This window comes from Lynx canadensis, chromosome B3 (genome assembly GCF_007474595.2).
Source record: "Lynx canadensis isolate LIC74 chromosome B3, mLynCan4.pri.v2, whole genome shotgun sequence".
In the NCBI taxonomy this organism is placed as follows: domain Eukaryota; kingdom Metazoa; phylum Chordata; class Mammalia; order Carnivora; family Felidae; genus Lynx; species Lynx canadensis.
In genome coordinates this window covers 146,797,096-146,817,273 of record NC_044308.2, presented here as the reverse complement: position 1 = coordinate 146,817,273, position 20,178 = coordinate 146,797,096, and the positions used below count along the sequence as shown (strand labels likewise).

General features: G+C 43.1%; 1 gene segment (V, D, J or C); it reads left to right on the top strand.

Annotated features, from left to right (window-relative positions):
• Window positions 1-17,783: 17,783 nt before the first annotated feature.
• LOC115508090 overlaps window positions 17,784-20,178 on the top strand; it is a 10,247-nt gene continuing 7,852 nt past the window's right edge. The window contains 2 exon segments of the V gene segment in view: window positions 17,784-17,917; window positions 18,015-18,457. Coding sequence covers window positions 17,872-17,917; window positions 18,015-18,457 — 489 coding nt within the window.

Genomic DNA, 20,178 nt, shown 5'->3' with positions numbered 1-20,178 from the left:
GCTGTGCCTCCCTGGAGAGCAAATTTCCAAATGTGGGAGACTGAGACCATGAGACTGAATGGAGCACCCAATGAAATGAATTAGAAAGGCAGGCACAAGAGCCTATAGATGACTCTGGCATCCATTTGGAGCCCGATGAATGTGAATCCCTGGTCTCTTTCTCTTGCCTACCTTTCAGTGAGTTTAACCGTAGATAAGGATCTGCCTAGGATTCCCACTTTGGTTTTTTGAGAGCCTTCTGGAATAACCACACAGAGGTGAGCCTGTGAAAAGTTAGGGACTTCAGCCCCATCCATTCTCAAGTAATCAGGTACTTGCTACCCTGTTTTCTATGTCCTGATCACTGGGAATGTGGGAGGAGGCCTGCCCTTTCCAAGGTCCTTGTGTACCCTTTCTTCTGGGCCCTGTGAGTCATAAATCCTGTGCCTCCATTTCCTTTGTTGGGGGTGCACTGAAACCGCACCTTGAGTCAGGAGGGCCCCATGCATCTCATGTATCCAAAGCCAGAGCTCAGATGCCCAGGGAGCCGCCTGTCCACCCCCTGAGCAATGGCTCTTGCCTAATCCTTCAGCAGGATACAGTCTACATGTTCTCAATTTTGTACAACAGCTGGGGTCCCGACACATTTGTCCCCAGGGATGGGATTGGGGGGCCTAGGTGGTGCCTTCCAACAGTGTGTTACAACTGAGAATGGCTCACTCGTTCCTCACCCCCACATCTCAGCTGCTCTGGGAAGGAGCTGGAGCTTGCTGGTGGTCTGTAGCTTTGATTTGGGCTGATGCCAGGTGTTGCCAGAAACCCCCACCCTATGTTACCAGTGCCATAAAAAGTCAGACGTCCTGCAGAGACCAACAATCAGGCACCGTCCTGGGGTTCCAGAGGTGTGTATTTCCTACTCATCTCCAAGTGAGATATTGCTGGACACCGAAGACCATATCCCTAGATTAGTGTCGAAGAAGACGCCGGCTGCTGGGTCCACTGTGTTCCAACCAGTACCCTGGTGTTATGTTTGCTTAGCCATGCCTACCTAGTGACAGAGGCAACTCGACCAGGAGCATCATGTCTCCCTGGGTGGAGGACATGGTCAAAGCAACCTCCCCCTACTGGCTGTATTCCTCACTGCTGTTGACAATGGCTCCCTATTTGACAGGTGTTGTGGGGGACACCTCAGTGTGGGAGGCCTCAGCACACGTGTCTGGGAAGAGCTAACTTCTATCCCAGGTCCTCCCTGTCAAGACCACTACACCAACATATCCACGGACCAGTGTGAAAGAGAGAAATGGTGATAGGCACTACACCATCAGGAAAATGCAAGGTTTCCTGGAATCATTTGTCCAAAGGGAGGGAGACAAGGACATTGATTGGCTCTAGTGGGTCTTCACAATTGGCTCCAAGCTTTTGCTTGAAGCACTTGACATACTACAGCTGTCTGGATTGGTCCAAGTGCCCCAGATTCATAAATCACTGAAAAGCTCAAGGTATCAACGGACTGTTTTCTTAGAGAAAACCTTTGGAGCCTCCAGTCTTTTCACTGTATAAAAAGCCTATGACAATCACCCCAAGGCACATGGGAAGAGACACGCACCAAGGAAAAAGGGGAAGGCTCTGGGGACGAGGCTCCCTAGGGCCCTAAAGCCCAAAGAGGTAGGAAGAAAGAAGCTCTGATTCTCCGGACTTGGATTTTTATGGCATGACAGCACAGGCCCACTGGGAGAGGTCAAGCCCACCTGATACAATCCACTCTAAGATAGAATGGGGACAATTTAATGGGTGTGGGTTTTGGGTTTTGTTTTGTTTTGTTTTTGCCTTATGTCATGCGCCCATGAGCCCTTGTCCATTTCCACCTGGAGGAGAGGCACTTGACAACAGAATCTAAGGAGTTCTTCTTGAAGGACCACTCTGATCTTAAGCCTTGTGCCAATACAATTCATGGAAATACCAGCTTTAGTGTAGCAGGCATTAGCATGCATGCCATAGTCAGATGTGAAAAGGAGAATTTTCAAGAAGCCCAAGACTTCTTTACTGCAAATGCTGATGGGATCACCACCTCCACAGATAGGAGCCCACAGGAGAGTCCCAGCAGTGCCCCATTCAAGGGGTGGAACTTCAACCCAGATCTCTTGCTCTAGAGATGATGCCCACACTACTCTTTATGCACAGCTCTGAGAAGAGGGGTCCCTAGTGACTTAATCTCAGGACAGCCTGAACACAAGTCAGAAACTTAGATCAGACTCTTTGGGATCTTCAAGAGAATGCTGTTCCTACCCTTCGGGTGGGTGCCATCACTTCTCTGGACATGACAGCCCTGGTAGTGGGGAGCTGGGATCCCAGTGGGTGGGGAGATGCCAAGGCCCTGCCTAGGGACCCGGAGGTTTGTGGAGTATGTCCTTCCTCCTGGGACAACTGCCTCTACACTTCTGTAATTATTGTGTAGGACACAGACACAGACAACACTTTATTTCTCTCATTGACCCTGAAGCCAAGGTACAGTGCTTCCCAGGAACCCCTCCAAATATAAGTGTGGTGCCCTTTAGTTTACCAGGTATAAAGGGAGGGATAGTAGAAGGGTCTCAACATCCCTTTGATGTCACTATTGGAAGAATCTTTACTGAATCTCTTTTACCAACGGTGGCCCCTTTGACCCTGCATTGTCTGGTAAATGATGTGGATGCCCTCACATGCCATCAAGGCCAGTAGGAACAAACCCTGTGCCTGGCTTTCCTGGGGGGAGCTACATATCAGGAGTCTGTAGGACTGCAAATTGCACCCCCCCACACACACCCAATTAAAACAGTATATGCACATCAATACTGTGCACAATAAAGGACTGAGTAATTGCAGCCCATAATTCAAGATTTACTGAAGGAGTGGGGACATTAAACACACCATTTCTCCTTTCAGTCTACCCACTTGACGGGAATTAATGCCCCCTCCTAACAGGTGGTGTTTTACAGTTGACTACTGAAATGTAAATGCCCAGCTGTCCATAAGATGGCTCAGATTCCTAAGACTGTCTAGGCAGTTGAGGGTATCTAAAGGGCCACAGGGGATACTCTGTCATGACTGAGATAGCCAGTGTGTCCCATTCAGCATCAATGACCAAGGAGTCCCAGCCACAGTCTGCTCTCAACCTGTACATCTCTACCCTGCTGCCTTGGGAATTCCTAACAGTCCAAACAGTGCCAAGATGTTAGCCTGACCTGCTCATGTAGAGCCTGTCATGAGTTCCCACAGGTCTGGGCAATTGAGGGTCACTGTCACTGGTCAATTATCATGCATTCCTGAACGTTTGTGAGACATGGGAGGCCTGCAGCCCTTCAGCAGCTATAAGGTGGGTTTTGTCACCTGACTGAGCTACTCCAGATTTTCGGTCTACTCTCATATGACTTGTGCTGTTAGGCAGCCTTACCTGGAAGTGGCTGAGCTATGCCACTTGATGCACAGGTAGTCTGAGTGCCAATGAAACATTTTGTGATCCGGAAAGTGTTTGTGCCATGGGGGTTATGCTGGAGCATCTAGTGACCATCTGGCACCAGATTGCCTTGCTATGTCACCGAGAGAGAGAACCTAGCACCATGACTGTCTTCATACACAGGGAAATATTATCTCCCAGTACTTCACCTGAGCAAAGGACCATCCTGAAGTTTCCATCAACGTTGTGGTCCCAATCAATGCAGTGGAAGGAAAGGCAGAGTGACGTTGTCGTTCTGGTTGTAGATACCACACCCATCCATTTGTCCACCCACATGGTGCATTCACCTGCTGGCATTGGCAGGAAATAAGACTACTTTAGGGGCTTATTTGCTATCCTGATGTCAAAACAATTGACAATCAGACTGATTATTTACTGTAGACGGGACTTGGAAAACTGGTGTGAGGGTCTGTGTCTGACCTGCTGAGATAACTACACAGGTGAATGGGGCAGATGCAGTCTGAAGACAGACAATCATAGAGGTTCAGAGGGAGAGCAGGAAATGTAGTCAGTCTTTTAATAGTGGTGGGAAGGGTAGGCACCATTTTAAAAAGTTATTTTTTTTTCCTAACAGGAAAGAGCCGGAAAATGAAACTAGGTGGAAATGCAGCTTTTTGATCCATGACCTACTATGTGATGCCATGTGTTTCAGGAGCCTGGGAATTGGCTCTGGGAAGCCTTACCTATGGTCGTTGTGGGGATGGCCATCCAGGATCTTAACGATGGCATTTTCTGGAACTATTGTGTGCAGCTTGCATGAATCCAGAAGAATCTTTCCCTAATTCTGATGGCAGTGTAGTCGGCTAGCAGATCGTCATGAGGTCCTTCTCAGCGAGGTGGCACTGGGTGCTCTCTGACGACCTGATGAGCGTCCCATATTCTGCAGAAATGGTGGCATGGCTAGGCAGTGGCAGAGGCCATGTTCTTATTGTCTGTGGATGATATGACCCAAGTGCACCTGTTAGTTCTTGGACATGGATATTCATGGCGTCAATTTGGTCATATAAGTTATCATAAAATTCACTCAGTAAAGAAAGGGTTAAGGATTCCTTTCGAAAATACTGTTGCAAAGGGGGTCAGTTCCTGCCTGCTATTTGGAGCATTCCAAATCTCATTAAGGGCCGAGGACAATAATTCTGGATGTTCCAGGCCAGTTTCCAGGCGGATTTTTCCTGAAGGACTTTTGTGTCTAGTTTTTCATGTTCCATATCTGTTCCCCTAATTCACATATCATCATCGTCCGCTTCTGTGATGATTAAGGATGATGTGGTGTATGAAATTCAAATTATCACCCCCAATTCTTTGCAAGTATGTAGTTTGTCTATGTGCTGAAGTGAATTCCTTGGTCTGGCTAAATCCATAATGGAATGGCAAATCCAGGAACCATTTCAGGCATTACATTCTTTACCACAGTCGTGGCATTGTCATGTCTAGTAAGACAGCATCAGTCCATCACCAAACAAGCAGCCATTAACCAAAAAGGAAGCCAATTTGTCAAATCCATCTGGAGAGCCCCAGTGGGTAGGGAGGGGCTAGAGGGACTCCCTGGGGCCTGCTGATATTATACAAAACTTGGAGAGATTTACAATAGTGCCCTGGGAAATAATGTAGTCAGAGGTTTAGTGGATGCCTGGGAAGAACCCGCTGTCTCTCAGTTTCTTAATTATCCCATCTGATGGGGTTGGTGCAATACCAAAGGAGAGAAGAAAGGGGCCTCAGGAGGCCCACTCAACCTCAATGTACACCCCATCTGATCATTATCTGTCCACCTGTCTTTTCCCATTGTGAGGAATTTACATGATAAACAGTAGTCCAAGTCAGGGAAAAAGGCAGGCTTCGAAAGTGAAGGAAAGGACACCTCTGATCTTGGCTGTGTATTTGAGAGCCTTGTGAGCTCTGTCAGTCGCTGGAGAGATAGTGACAGTCTCCTCACAGTTTGGGCTGGAGATTGACTGTTAGCAATTTTAGCAGAAATATCAGTTGCATATAATAGGGCAGCAATTATAGGCCTGCTGGAAAAATGTCCTCTGTCCTCTGGTACTCATGGCGGTTAGGACCTGTGGGATTTCCAGAGGGTGCCAACAGCCCTGAAGACTCCAGGACATCTCTGGAATGGCTGTGAATAGTGGCAGTCTTTCCCTTTGCAGATGTGCAAGCTTGGGAAAACCTGGGAGCACAGTGGCTTAGACTGATTTTACAGCATGCAGAGAGGACGCCTGGAGTACTTCTACTAGGGACACTAGCCTGAGTGGTTCCTATGTTTCCCCACATACAGGAGCTGTCACAAAATAGAAGTCAGTGTGGGGCACCTGGGTGGCTCAGGTGGTTAAGCGATGGACCTCAGCTCAGTCATGATCTTGCAGTTTGTGAGTTCAAGCCCCATATCGGGCTCTGGACTGGCAGCTCAGAGCTAGGACCCTACTTCAGATTCTATGTCTCCCCCTCTCTCTACCCCTCTGCTGCTCACGCTCTGTGTCTCTCTGTCTCTCAATAAGAAATAAATGTTAAATAATTTTTTTTTTTAACTAGAACTCAGGGTTGACCACCAGATATCCCAGAAACCATTCCTATAGCTGAAAGCAATCTTGTGGAGTGAAGTAGGGTCTCCCCTTTTAAATGTTTTTAATGTTTATTTATTTTTGAGAGAAAGAGTGTGAGTTGGGAGGAGCAGAGAGAGAGGGGGACACAGAATCTGAATCAGGCTCCAGGCTCTGAGCTGACAGCACAGAGTACGATGCAGGGCTCAAACTCACAAACCACAAAATCATGACCTGAGCTGAAGTAGGAAGCCCACCAACTGAGCCACCCAGGTGCCCTGGGTCTCCCTTTTTAGGGAGGGGAGTAGGATAGCCCGATTTAAACTGTTAACATGACACACGATGATGGAGGGGTTGGTCAGTGGCCTGCTGGTAGGTAGGTGGTGGGCCTGGAAATTACAAACTTGTCAGAGAGGAATACAGATGAGTGGGGATCCTAATGTATCCAGACAGCAGCTGTGGGGGTGCAAGCATGCAGTGGGGCCTGATGGCCCAAAGTCCAATTTTCATGGGAAGAAAGTTATAGGACACATCCGAGAGGCACAGGTTGTCGCAGGATACCTGTAGCCACTCCATTTCCATGGAATGAGAGGTGAAACATGTTATTGATATTCAGACAGTTGAGAGTTTGGGGTGTGCACAGAGCTAATATTAACACTTTAAAGTAGGTTAATGACTCTGAAAGCCACAAAAAGAAATCTGTGGCAGCATCAGGTAGGGGTGAGGGGCTCACAGAGACAGAGCAAGGCAGTGAAGTTAGGGGTCCTTGGGAAGCAGTAGGCAAGTTTCCTTAGAAGTTTATGCAACTGCATTTTTGTACCAGTGAGAGGGATGTGAAAAACTGACAAGACACTTTGTGGGGAGTTTTGAAGCACTGTGACATAGTCCTTGTTGGCAGTAGCTGTTTGCAACCGTTGACATTAAGAAGACAGGAGGGTGTATGGCCCTGTCCGGCTGGTGCTTTAGGAGGGTGGGGAAGTCTGCAAGGGCTCTCTGACTCCTTTGGTAATAGAGTGACAAGTCACAGACATACTAAACAAGAGTGCAGCCTTGGGTGAAGGCACAGAATGTAAGTTGCCTTCTACAACTTGGAGTAATATTGAGCCCAACTTAGTTGCCTTCCCCAAGCATACATGAAAAGAGAACTTGTGAATCAGAGTGCAATGGCATTGACAAGAAAGTTGAGCAGATGTTCATTCCAGTAATGCATCTTCATCACCAGGAATTGAGGCATGAGTGGCAGCCCGGTTAGGGATAAAAGATGGGTGTGGGGGGGTAATAGATGACAAAAGACTTTATGGTCCCTACATTGTACAAATCAGTGGCCTTGCCTTCTGCATCAAATTCTGTTCTTTCTTTACTCACAAGATCGGGGTGTTACATGGCGAGGAGGTAAAGCAAGAACATCCTGCGGTAACAGAGTCTATCACAGGGCCAGGTCCTCCCTCTGCAGCAAGACAGGGCATCTGGCTACTGATGGGTGGGGGCAGCTCCTTTCTCAGGCCCCCTGAGCACAGGCTCTGCACTGGGGGCTATCCATCCTCTTGTGCATGTGAGGCCCAGACACTAGTGGGCACATCTTTAAGACTCATCTTCTGAGGAGCAATTTGAATGGAGGTGGGTCTCCATTAGGGAAAGGGGGAAGCTTGAGGTGTGGTCTGACGGCCGGGAAATGAGAACACCTTATTGTCCCTCCTGCATTTTGGATATTAACTCCTTTTCAATATTTTTTATTGTAATGTCTACCCTCCCATAGACTGCCTTCTAGCTCTGCAAATATTTGCTTGCCCCTTTTCTAGTATGGTGTAGTCCCCCTTGCCTGCTTTGTTCTCTGTGACTTTGCTTTTATATCAAATCAATCATTCTCAAGTGAATGTCATCACGTTTATCTTTCATGTTTTCTTTGAAGGCATTTAGGTTCAAGTGTTCTTCTTAATCCTTCATCCATTTAGAGATTTTTTTTGTGTCGACGTATATGTATGAAGCAAGATTATGGCCAAATGTTATTATTTTGCATGTATATATCAATACTATTTTTTAATTTTTACTTTGTTTTTGAGGGAGAAAGACAGATCATGAGTAGGGAGGCACAGAGATAGAGGCAGCAAAAGAATCCAGGCCCTGAGCTGTCAGCAGGAGCCTGATGTGAGACTTGAACCCACAAACCATGAGATCATGACCTGAGTGGAAGTGGGATGCTTAACTTACCGAGCCACACAGGTGCCCCTAGTCAACACCATGTTTAAGAGACACTATCCTCCCCCCACTGTGCATTGTTGGAAATCTTGTGGAGGATTTGCTGACTGCATCTGCAAACTTCTCCTTCTGGGCTCCGTAATGAGCTCCACTGGTCTAAATGTCTCATTTGATGCCAGCAGCACACTGTTGTGGTTAATGTACCTCTGCAATATCTTTAGAAAGAGAGAAGTGTGATGCCTCCAGGTTCTCTCGACGTCATGATTGTTTTGTTGCTTCCATGTGTTGTGTGTTTTTATATGAATTGTGTATTTTTCAGGTTCCTTAAAAAACTCATTGGCATTTTTATTGACATAAAAAGATAAACATAAAAATAACATAAAAAGATAAAGCAGACAGAAAATAGAGACTATCACAAATACAAAAAACAAATCAATTACATAAAAATTTGTATTTGGAAAAGTAAGTAAAATTTGAAACAAATAGGTAGCCTGGGGAAATAGGGAAGACTCAAACAAATGCAATCAGAATTGAAAGAGGAGACGTAACTGAAGTAAAGACATGAAAAGGATCATTAAAGAAAAACTTTGGTATTTATAGGCCAACAATTAGATCACCAGGAAGAAATTACATATTTTATGCCATAATGTAGTCCACCAACACTGTTTCATGGAAAAATACAAAATGAACAAAAGAAAAATTAATAAGATTTCTCTATCTAAAACCTCACCCTCCAAAAAATCTGCATAGGAGTCCATGGCTTTATTAAAACTTCTACTAAGTATTTAAAGAGGAATTAATGCCAAAATTTCTCAAACTATTACAAACCACTGATAAAAAAAAAAACAGCACTCCCAAATGAAATTTGTGAGGAGAGCATTGTTTTCACACCAAAACCAAAGAAAGACACCACAAGAAGGGAAACTACAGGTCACTATCTCAAATGAACATACATGCAAAATTCCTTCACCAAATCTGAGCATACTGAATTCAACAGAACTTTGAAAGGATCATACAACATAATCCAGTGTGATTCACCTCAGGGATGCGAGGATCCTTCAACATACACAGATGCATAAATGTGATGTCCTCCATTAACAGAAGGAATGATTGAATCAAAGCCATCATTAATTGATTTTAAAAAAAGTTAGAGAAAAGTCAACACATGTCCATCATTTAAAAAGAACCCAATTAAAAAGGAACTGAAGGAAATTACCTCCACATGCTCATGGACACTATGAAAAGCCCACACCTGACAGCATATTGAACAGTAAAATGCTGAAGGCTTTCCTGTCAAATCAGGAGCCAGGCAATGATGGTCACCCCTAACATCAGTATTCCCCATGATAAGGTGAAGAACACATATGCCACCTCAAACTATGTCATCTTGTCACACTGCTTATTTGGGTGAAAGTCACTTGAGAAATAGTCCAAGTACACTCAGACTCTCCATCATCCCTTGACAGCAGGATATAAGTCTCCCTCCCATGTACCAAGTGGGAAGAACCATCATTAACACCAGAATAAGGAATACAGGGACAAGAAGGCTATGCAAACAAACCTACTTACTTGGTGACTAACATAGTACCCCAAACTTTTGCCAAATCCAATGTTTTTTTTCTGAACATCACAAGTGCCACCTGCTTTGTCCTTTCTCTGGGTGTCATATCATTAGGAAGGCCATGCACTTACAAAAGGAAATTTATTCTCTCCTGTAGATATGTCTTATGTCAATTGAATCCTTACACTGGCTAAATCCCAGAAGAAAAGAAGGGAAAAGCTTTCTTCTCCTACAACTGGAAGAGGTAACCAGAAAAAAAATAGGGAATAAAAAAAATAAAAGACATTTAAATCAGTAAGGAGGAAGAAAAATTACTTGTTTGCAGGTGGCATTGATCTTAAACATAACAAAACCCTAGAGATACCACAAAAAATATTAGAACCAGTTTTTGTTAATGAGGAAAAGTGCAGGATGCACAATGAACAAAGAAAATAATTAAAATTAACCACCTGTGATTCCACACACCAGCATGGAAATACATGCAAAATAAATAACAAAATTATACAAGTGAAAATGGCACAGAATAAAGTATTTTGGGTTAAACTTCAAAAAGTATGTAAAATAATTGTAGAGTGAAAATGATCTATGTTGATGAAAGACCTGTAAAAATGCACACAGGACTGCAAATATACCTGTACTCACTGAATACAATTATTCATATTGTCACAGCACCATCTACACAAACTAAAGTGCGTCCCTAACCCTGTCGTTCATTTTTAAAGAATCAAATCTAAGACTAGAGCTTAATATATATGTCAGAGCACATGCAAATGGGGTCCTCTCTGTGCTGATAAAACCAGCCCATCCCAGACTCTGCAGCTGGGAGAGGAGGAGCCCCAGCCCCGGGAGTCCCAGGTGTTCCCATTCTCTGATCAGAACAGAACAGACACCTCACCATGGAGTTTGTGCTTGGCTGGGTGTTCCTGGTTGCCTTTTAAAAGGTAATTCATGGTGAACGAGAGACACTGAGTATGTGAGGGGATATGAGTGAGACCAGTAGATGTCTTATGTGCTGGTGTGGAAAAAGGTCGTTTAGGGTGAAGCCTGGTGCCAGATGTGTGTTGTGATTTTCCATAATCCACGAAATGCTGCTGCTACACTCTCTCGCAAACGTTTTATGGGGCAGGCTGGCACCTTGCCACAGTCTCGGGCACCGACAACAACAGGGTCCAGAAAGCGTTCCTAGGTGCAGCCGATATTTGGCCATTGCTCATTTGGCCATTGCTTGGTGAGACCCTCCCACAGAGGGGCAGAACAGGTCAAAGCCATGGTCCTTTGGACGTAAGGGACCGGGGAAAACAGCCGCGTCTGTGACAAAACTTGGGAGAGAGGTGCGGCGTCCGCCTGGTCACAGAGAGTAAAGGAGCAGGGAGTGGATAAGGGCTGAAGACAGAGGATGGGTGCGCGATTGCTGATCCAGGAGAACAGACTGGGTACCTGGGTGGCACCATTTTCACCTCTCACGCACATGTGCATTCACAACTACAAGCACCACAACAATCCACCCCAGGAGCCTAAAAGCGCCATCTAGTGGACCTAAGAGCCATTACACTGAGCCCTGCACAACTGGGCCAACTGGGCTCTTCAGGAACACAAGTCTCACTGCCGCTTAATTTATGGACTATAAAGAGCTACATAGACTGACATCTAGGGGATAACGAAGTAATTTCAATCCTACTTCAATCTGTTAGCCAGTACATCCAGTCAATTTTCTTTCTTTTCTTCTTTTTCTCTTTTACACTTTTTTCTTGAATGCAGAAACAAAAAATTATTTTTATTGTCAATTATTATTAAAAATATTTTCTTTAATTTGTATTACAATATTTTTTCAATTTCTGTATTTTTTTCAAATTCTATTTTACTTCCATCATTTCATTTTACTCTACTTCAGTGTATTCCCGTTTTCAAATTTCCAAACAGTTTCCTTTTTATTTTTTCTTTCTTTTTCTTTTTTCTCTTCTTCGTTTCTGTAGTTTTTCTGGAATGCAGAATGAGTAAACTTCATTTTACTTTCAATTTTTATTAAAAATATTTTTCTTTAATTTTTTTTACTATATTGATTGCGTTTATGTAAATATTTTCAAATTCTATTTTACTTCCATCACTTTTTTTGGTCTACTATGGTGTATTCACTTTTTGAATTTTCAAATGATTCCTTTTTTAACATTTTTATCTTTTTTTCTCTTTTTTGTTTCCTCTCTTTTTTCTAGAATACAGAAAAAGACAAAAATCACATTTATTTTTAATTTTTATTAAAAATATTGTTCTTTATTTTTTCTACTATATTCGTTACTTTTCTATAAATTTTTTAAACTCTATTTTATTCCCATCCTCTCATTTTAGTCTACTTCAGTGTATATTCCATTCAATTTGTGTGTGTGTGTAATTTTTAATTTTAATATTTGTGTAATTTTCTTTTTATTTCAATTTTGCGACCTCATTAATTCCTTTTCTCCCTTCAAAATGACAAAACGAAGGAATTCACCCCAAAAGAAAGACCACGAAGAAACGACAGTCAGGGATTTAACCAACACAGATACAAGCAAGATGTCTGAACCAGAATTTAGAATCATAATAATAAGAATACTAGCTGCAGTCAAAAATAGATTAAAATCCCTTCTGCAGAGACAAAAGAAGTAAAAAAAATAGCCAGAATGAAATTTAAAATGCTATAACTGAGCTGCAATCACAGATGGATGCAGCGGTGGCACGGATGGATGAGGCAGAACAGAGAATCAGCGTTATAGAGGACAACCTTATAGAGAATAAAGAAGCAGAAAAAAAGAGGGAGATTAAGGCAAAAGAGCAAGATTTAAGAATTAGATAAATCACTGACTCATTAAAAAGAAAAAACATGAGAATCATAGGGGTCCCAGAAGTGGAAGAGAGAATTAGGAGTGGAAGGGTTATGTGAGCAAATCATAACGGAAAACTTTCCTAACCTGGCCAAAGACACAGACATCAAAATCCAGGAAGCACAGAGGACTCCCATTAGATTCAACCAAAACCGACCATCAACAAGGCACATCATAGTCAAATTGACAAAGTACTCAGGCAAGGAGAGAATCAAAAAACCAACAGGGAAACAAAGTCCATAACTTACAAGGGAAGACAGATCAGGTTTACAGCAGACCTATCCACAGAAACGTGGCAGGCCAGAAAGGAGTGGCGGGATGTACTCAGTGTGCTAAATCAGAAAAATATGCAGCCAAGAATTCTGTGTCCAGCAAGGCTGTCATTCAAAATAGAAGGCGAGATAAAAAGATTCCAATACAAACAAAAATTAAATGAGTTTGTGACCACTAAACCAGCCCTGCAAGAAATTTTAAGGGGGAATCTCTGAGGGGAGAAGAGATGAAAATATATCTGTATAAATAAATAAATACCAAAATCAACAAAGATTAGAAAGACCAAAAAACACCACCATAAACTCCAACTCTACAAGCATCATAATAGCAATAAACTCCTATCTTTCAGTACTCACTCTAAACGTCAATGGACTCAATGCCCCATTCAAAAGACATAGGGTAACAGAATGGAGAAGAAAACAAGATCCATCTATATGCTTTTTACAAGAGACCCACTTTAGACCTAAAGATGCCTCCAGATTGAAAATAAGGGGATGGAGAACCATCTATCATGCTAATGTTCAACAAAAGAAAGCCGGAGTACCATACTGATATCAGACAATCTAGACTTTAAAATAAAGACTGCATCAAGACATGCACAATGGCATTATATCCTTCATAATCAAAGGGTCTATCCACCAAGAAGACCTAAGGATTGTAAACATTTATGTGCCAATTGTGAGAGCACCCAAATATAGAAATCAATTAATCACAAACATAAAGAAACTCATCGATAAGAATACCATAATAGTAGGAGACTTCAACACCCCACTCACAACAGTGAACAGATCACCTGATCAAAAAATCAACAAGAAAACAATGGCTTTGAATGACACACTGGACCAGAAGGACTTAACAAATATATTCAGAACATTTCATCCTAAAGCAACAGAATATGCACTCTTCTCCAGTGCACATGGAACGTTCTCCAGAATAGACCATATACTGGGACACAAATCAGCCCTAAGTAAGTACAAAAAGATCGAGATCATACCATGCATATTTTCAGACCACAATGCCATGAACTCAAAATCAACCACAAGAAAAAATTTGGAAAGGTAACAAATAATGAGAGACTGAAGAACCTACTAAAGAATGAATGGGCTAAAGAAGCATTAAAGAAGAAACTAAAAAGTATATGGAAGTCAGTGAAAATGATAACACCACAACGCAAACCTCTAGGATGCAGCAAAGGCGGTCCTAAGAGGAAAGTATATAGCAATCCAGGCCTTCCTAAAGAAGGAAGATCTCAGATACACAACCTAACCTTATGACTAAAGAGCTGGAAAAGGAACAGCAAATAAAACCCGAAACCAGCAGAAGGCAGGAAATACTAAAGATTAGAGCAGAAATTAGTGCTATCGAAACCAAAACACAGTAGAACACATCAATGAAACTAAAATCTGGTACTTTGAAAGAATTAACAAAATTGATAAACCACTATCCATTTTGATCAAAAAGAAAAAGGAAAGGACCGAACTAAATAAAATCAAGAATGACAGAGGAGAGATCACAACCAATACAACGGAAATAAAAACAGTAATAAGAGAATGTTATGAGCAATTGTATGCCAATAAAATGGGCAATCTGGAAGAAATGGACAAATTCCTAGAAACATATACACTACCAAAACTGAAACAGGGAATAAATAGAAAATTTGAACCGACCCTTAACCAGTAAGGAAATCGAATTAGTAATCAAATATGCCAAAAGACAACAGTCCAGGACCAGATGGCTTTCCAGGGGAATTCTACCAAACATATAAGGAAGAGTTAAACCTATTCTCTTGAAGGTGTTCCAAAAAATAGAAATGGAAGGAAAACTTCCAAACTTTTTCTATTAAGCCAGCATTACCTTGATTCCTAAAGAAGACAGAGACCACACTAAAAAGGAGAAATATAGACCAATTTCACTGATGAACATGGATGCAAAAATCCTCAACAAGATATTATCCAACCAGAAACAATAATACATTAAAAAATTCTTCACCACGACCAAGTGGGATTTATACCTGGGATGCAGGGATGGCTCAATATCTGTAAAACTATTAACGTGATTCATAACATTGATAAAAGAAAGGACAGGAACCATATGATCCTCTCCATAGATGTAGAGAAAGCATTTGACAAAATACAACATCCTTTCTTGATAAAAATCCTCAAGAAAGTAGGGATAGAAGGAGCATACCTGGAGATCATAAAAGCCATCTATGAACGACCCAATGCTAATATCATCCTCAATGGGGAAAAACTGAGAGCTTTCTCCCTAAGGTCAGGAACAAGACAGGGATGTCCACTCTCGCCACTGTTATTCAACATAGTATTGGAAGTCTTAGCCTCTGCACTCAGACAACACAAAGAAATAAAAGGCATCCAAATTGGCCAGGAGATGGTCAAACTTTCACTCTTCACAGATGACATGATACTCTATATGGAAAACCCAAAAGACCCCACCAAAAAACTGCTAGAATTGATTCATGAATTCAGCCATGTGGCTGGATATAAAATCAATGCAGAGAAATCGGTTGCATTCCTATACACCAACAATGAAGCAACAGAAAGAGAAATCAAGGAATCTATCCCATTTACAGTAGCACCAAAAACCATTAAATACCCAGGAAGAAATCTAACCAAAGAGGTGAAAAATCTTTACACTGAAAACCATAGAAAGCTTATGAAAGAAATTGAAGAAGACAAAATATGGAAAAAGATTCCATGCTCCTGAATAGGAAGAACAAATATTGTTAAAATGCCGATAGTACCCAAAGCAATCTACATATTCAATGCAATCCCGATCAAAGTGACACCAGCATTCTTCACAGAGCTAGAAAAAATAATCCTAAAATTTGTATGGAACCAGAAAAGCCACCGAATAGCCAAAGAAATCTTGAAAAAGAAAACCAATGCAGGAGGCATCACAATCCCAGACTTCCAGCTGTACTTCAAAGCTGTAATCATCAAGACAGTATGGTACTGGCACAATAACAGACACTCAGGGGCATCTGAGTGGATCAGTCTCTTAAGGATCCGACTTTGACTCAGGTCACGATCTGGCAGTTCGTGAGTTAGAGTTCCACATCAGGCTGTGTGCTGACAGCTCAGAGCCTGAAGCCTGCTTGGAATTTTGTGTCTTCCTCTCTCTCTGACACTCCCCCGCTCATGCTCTGTCTCTGTCTCTAAAAAGTAATAAATAAATGCCAAAAAAATAAAAAAAAACAAGAACAGACACTCAGATCAATGGAGCAGAATACAAAATCCAGAAATGGACCCACAAATGTATGGCTATCTAATCTTTGACAAAGCAGGAAAGACTATCCAATGGAATAAAGACAGTGTCTTCAGCAAGTGGTGCTGGGAAAACTGGACAGTGACATGCAGAAGAATGAACCAGGACCACTTTCTTACACCATACACAAAAATAACCTCAAAATGGATGAGGACCTCAATGTAAGTCAGGAAGCCATCAAAATCCTTGAGAAGAAAGCAGGCAAAAACATCTTTGATCTTGGCCACACCAACTTCCTCCTCAACACGTCCCTGGAGGCAAGGAAAACAAAAGCAAAAATGCACTACTGGGACCTCATCAAAATAAAAAGCTTCTGCCTGGTGAAGGCAACAATTAGCAAAACTAAAATTCAACTGACAGAATGGGAGAAGATATTTGCAAATGACATCTCACATATAGAGGTAGTATCCAAAATCTATAAAGAATTTATCAAACTCAACACCCAAAACACAATCCAGAGAAGAAACCGGAAAAAGACATGAATAGACACTTCTCCAAAGAAGACATCCAGATGGCCAACCGACACATGAAAAAAAGCTCCACATCACTCATCATCACGGAAATGCCAATCAAAACCCCAATGAGATACCACCTGACACCTGTCACAATGGCTAACATTAACAACTCAGGCAACAGCAGATGTTGGTGAGGATGCAGAGAGAGGATCTCTTTTGCATTTTGGGGGGCAATGCAAGTTGGTGCAGCCACTCTGGAAACCTGTATGGAGATTCCTCAAAAAACTGAAAATAGAAATCCCCTACGACCCAGCAATTGCACTACTAGGCATTTATCCACGGGACACAGGTGTTCTGTTTCAAAGGGACACATGCACCCCCATGTTTATACCAGCACTATCAACAATAGCTTAAGTATGAAAAGAGCCAAATGTCCATCGATGGATGAATGGATAAAGAAGAAGTGGTAAATATATACAATGGAGTATTACTTGGCAATCAAAAAGAGTGAAATCTTGCCATTTGCAACTATGTGGATGGAACTAGAGGGTATGATGCTAAGTGAAATGAATCAGTCGTAGAAAGACAAAAATCATATGACTTCACTAATATGAGGACTTTAAGAAACAAAACAGATGAACATTAGGGAAGGGAAACAAAAATAATATGAAAACATGGAGGGGACAGAGCATAAGAGACTCATAAATATGGAGAAGAAACAGAGGGCTGCTGGAGGGGTTGTGGGAGGGGGATGGGCTAAACTGGTAAGGGGCACAAAGGAATCTACTCCTGAAATCATTGTTGCACTATATGCTAACGAATTTGGATGTTAATTTTTAAAACTAAAAATAAATACTAATTAAAAATAAAAAATTAAAATATTTTAAGAGAAAATAATGCGTGATCATGCTGTTGAGGTAAATGTTTCTTAAAGATTATTCCGAAGCCTCCATTCATAAAGGTAAAAATCCAAAACTGAAAAAAAGAATTCTTCATATTGTCACACCGCCATCCACACAAACTAATATTGAAGTGCGTCCCTAACCCTGTCATTCACTTTTACACAATCAAATCTAAGTCTGGAGCTTGATATATATGTCAGAAGACATGCAAATGGGGCCCTTTCTGTGCTGATAAAACCAACCCAGCCCTACCGTGCAGCTGGGAGACAAGCCCCAGCCCCAGGAGTCCCAGGTGTTCCCATTCTGTGATCAGCACAGAACACACACACCTCACCATGGAGTTTGTGCTGGGCTGGGTGTTCCTGGTTGCTCTTTTAAAAGGTAATTCATGGTGAACGGGCGACACTGAGTATATGAGTGGATATGAGTGAAACAATGGATGTGTGAGTTTCCTGACCAACATATCTTGTGTCTGCAGGTGTCCAGTGTGACGTTCAGCTGGTGGAGTCTGGGGGAGACCTGGTGAAGCCCGGGGGGTCCCTGAGACTCACCTGTGTGGCCTCTGGATTCACCTTCAGTGACTACAACATGGACTGGGTCCGCCAGGCTCCAGGAAAGGGGCTGCAGTGGGTCGCGTATATTAGTAGTAGTGGAGGTAGCACAAGCTACGAAGACTCCGTGAAGGGCCGATTCACCATCTCCAGAGACAACTCCAAGAACACGCTGTATCTGCAGATGAACAATCTCAAGACCGAGGACACGGCCACATATTACTGTGCAAGAGACACAGTGAGGGGACATCACTGCGAACCCAGACACAAACCTCCCTGCTGGAGGGGATCAGCACCACAAGGGGGCGCACACTATGCACAATTCTGCTTTGTGTTCCCAGGCGCAGGTGCAGATGGAGGTTACAGGCAGGTTTCCTTTCAGGGTCTGGAGCTTCCTCTCCACACAGCAGTTTCCCCAGGGAGCCTCCCTGGTTATATGATTCTGTGTGTACCTATTAACTTTCTGAATTAGCAACTGGGTTGTCATAGGGAAACTAGACTAACATGCACAAAGACACAGTTGTTTGCACTTGCTTACTCCAGTCCCTCAACATGAGTGAATTACAGATTTCCTGAGGCACAACAGCTGCACCTTTACAGGATTCCCAGATGCGCTCCCTGTGCAGCCAGGACCACAGGATCCCACAGCTCCTCCTTATCCTCACCCAGCCCTTGTCCCAGTCCAACAACGTGACATTTTCTTCATAGCCCTTTGCTACTCAGGACTTTAAATGAGTTACATCTTTATTCAATTACTCCATAGGAGAGACAAAAAATCTCCATGTATTAGTCAAGATTCCCCTGAGGAACAGAACCCAAAGGTCATTGGTTTCCATAACTAAATATGTTGAGAAGACCCATGATCTACACTCACAAGCTGAAGACCCAGGAAAACCAGTGATGCAATTCTTGTCTGATTCTGACTAGTGTCTAGTCTCAGAACCTGGAGAGCTGATGATGTAACTCTCAGAAAAAGGGCCGGAGGAGAGCAATATTCCAGTTCAAACAAGCACGTGGGAAGTAAAAATGAGGGAATTCATCCTCCATCTGCATCAGATTCTATTCACAAACTTAATGGAATGGGTGGTGCCCAGGCAGAAAGAAACCATGGATGGAAATGCCAATCTCTTCTGGAACACATCACAGACATCCACAGAAACAGTGGTGAATCTGGGCACCCATGACGCAGTCAAGATAACCCATAAAGTTAATCATGACAAGTCAACCTCCTGTAAACGGGGAGCTCAAAGACTGAAGATCTAAAAGTTGATCCCGTCATTGGGGTGGAGTCTGGTGGGCACAGCAGTGCTCCTGTGGAGGAGGGCAGAGGCCCATAAGGGGAACTGTGGTCTGAGTATCCCCTGGATCGCATGGGGAGAGACAATTCCCTTCGTGGAGTGCATTTGGGAGATGGAGCATTCGCTCTCATAGGACAGGAGAGCTGACAGGCACCATTAAAATTCCCTGATCATTAGCACAGGAGCCTCTTCTGAGAGCAGCTAGCTGGATGCTGCCTTCTGGTTGTTCTTCACCATGTACTCCAAGCCCCTAGTGTTCATGCAACTGCCCATCTGGGGTAAACCAGCTCCAGGCACAGCACAGCAAGACCCTCTCCCAGAGGATCAGTGGGGTCCCTGTCATATTGAGTTCACACAATTTGGAGTTTTCAAACCCAGCTAGAGCTCCTGAGATAAAACGTAAGAGCCCTGTGCCACCAGATGGGCCATTGGCTTGGACACAGACAGGGTGAAAGCAATTCTGATGGAATCCTGGGACCCACAAGTGTTCTCTCTGTGTGAGGGCTTCCTGAACAGGGGAGGCTGGGAACTCCAACTCCAGGGACTAGAGAGGGAGCTGTTGCCAATATCTCCTCCCACCAATCATCATGGACAGATTTCACTCAGCAGCACAGCATCCCCAGTGGAAGCTGAGCCACTAAAACCAAGCTCCACCTACTCCTGTCCCCATCAAGTGCTTGCTACTAGGAAAGAGTGCCTGGCAACCAGACCACCATTGCACCCCTTCCTCCAAAGACCACCATAAACCCCCACACGCAGCAAGTCAGCTGATCATACAGTGAGGCATATCTTC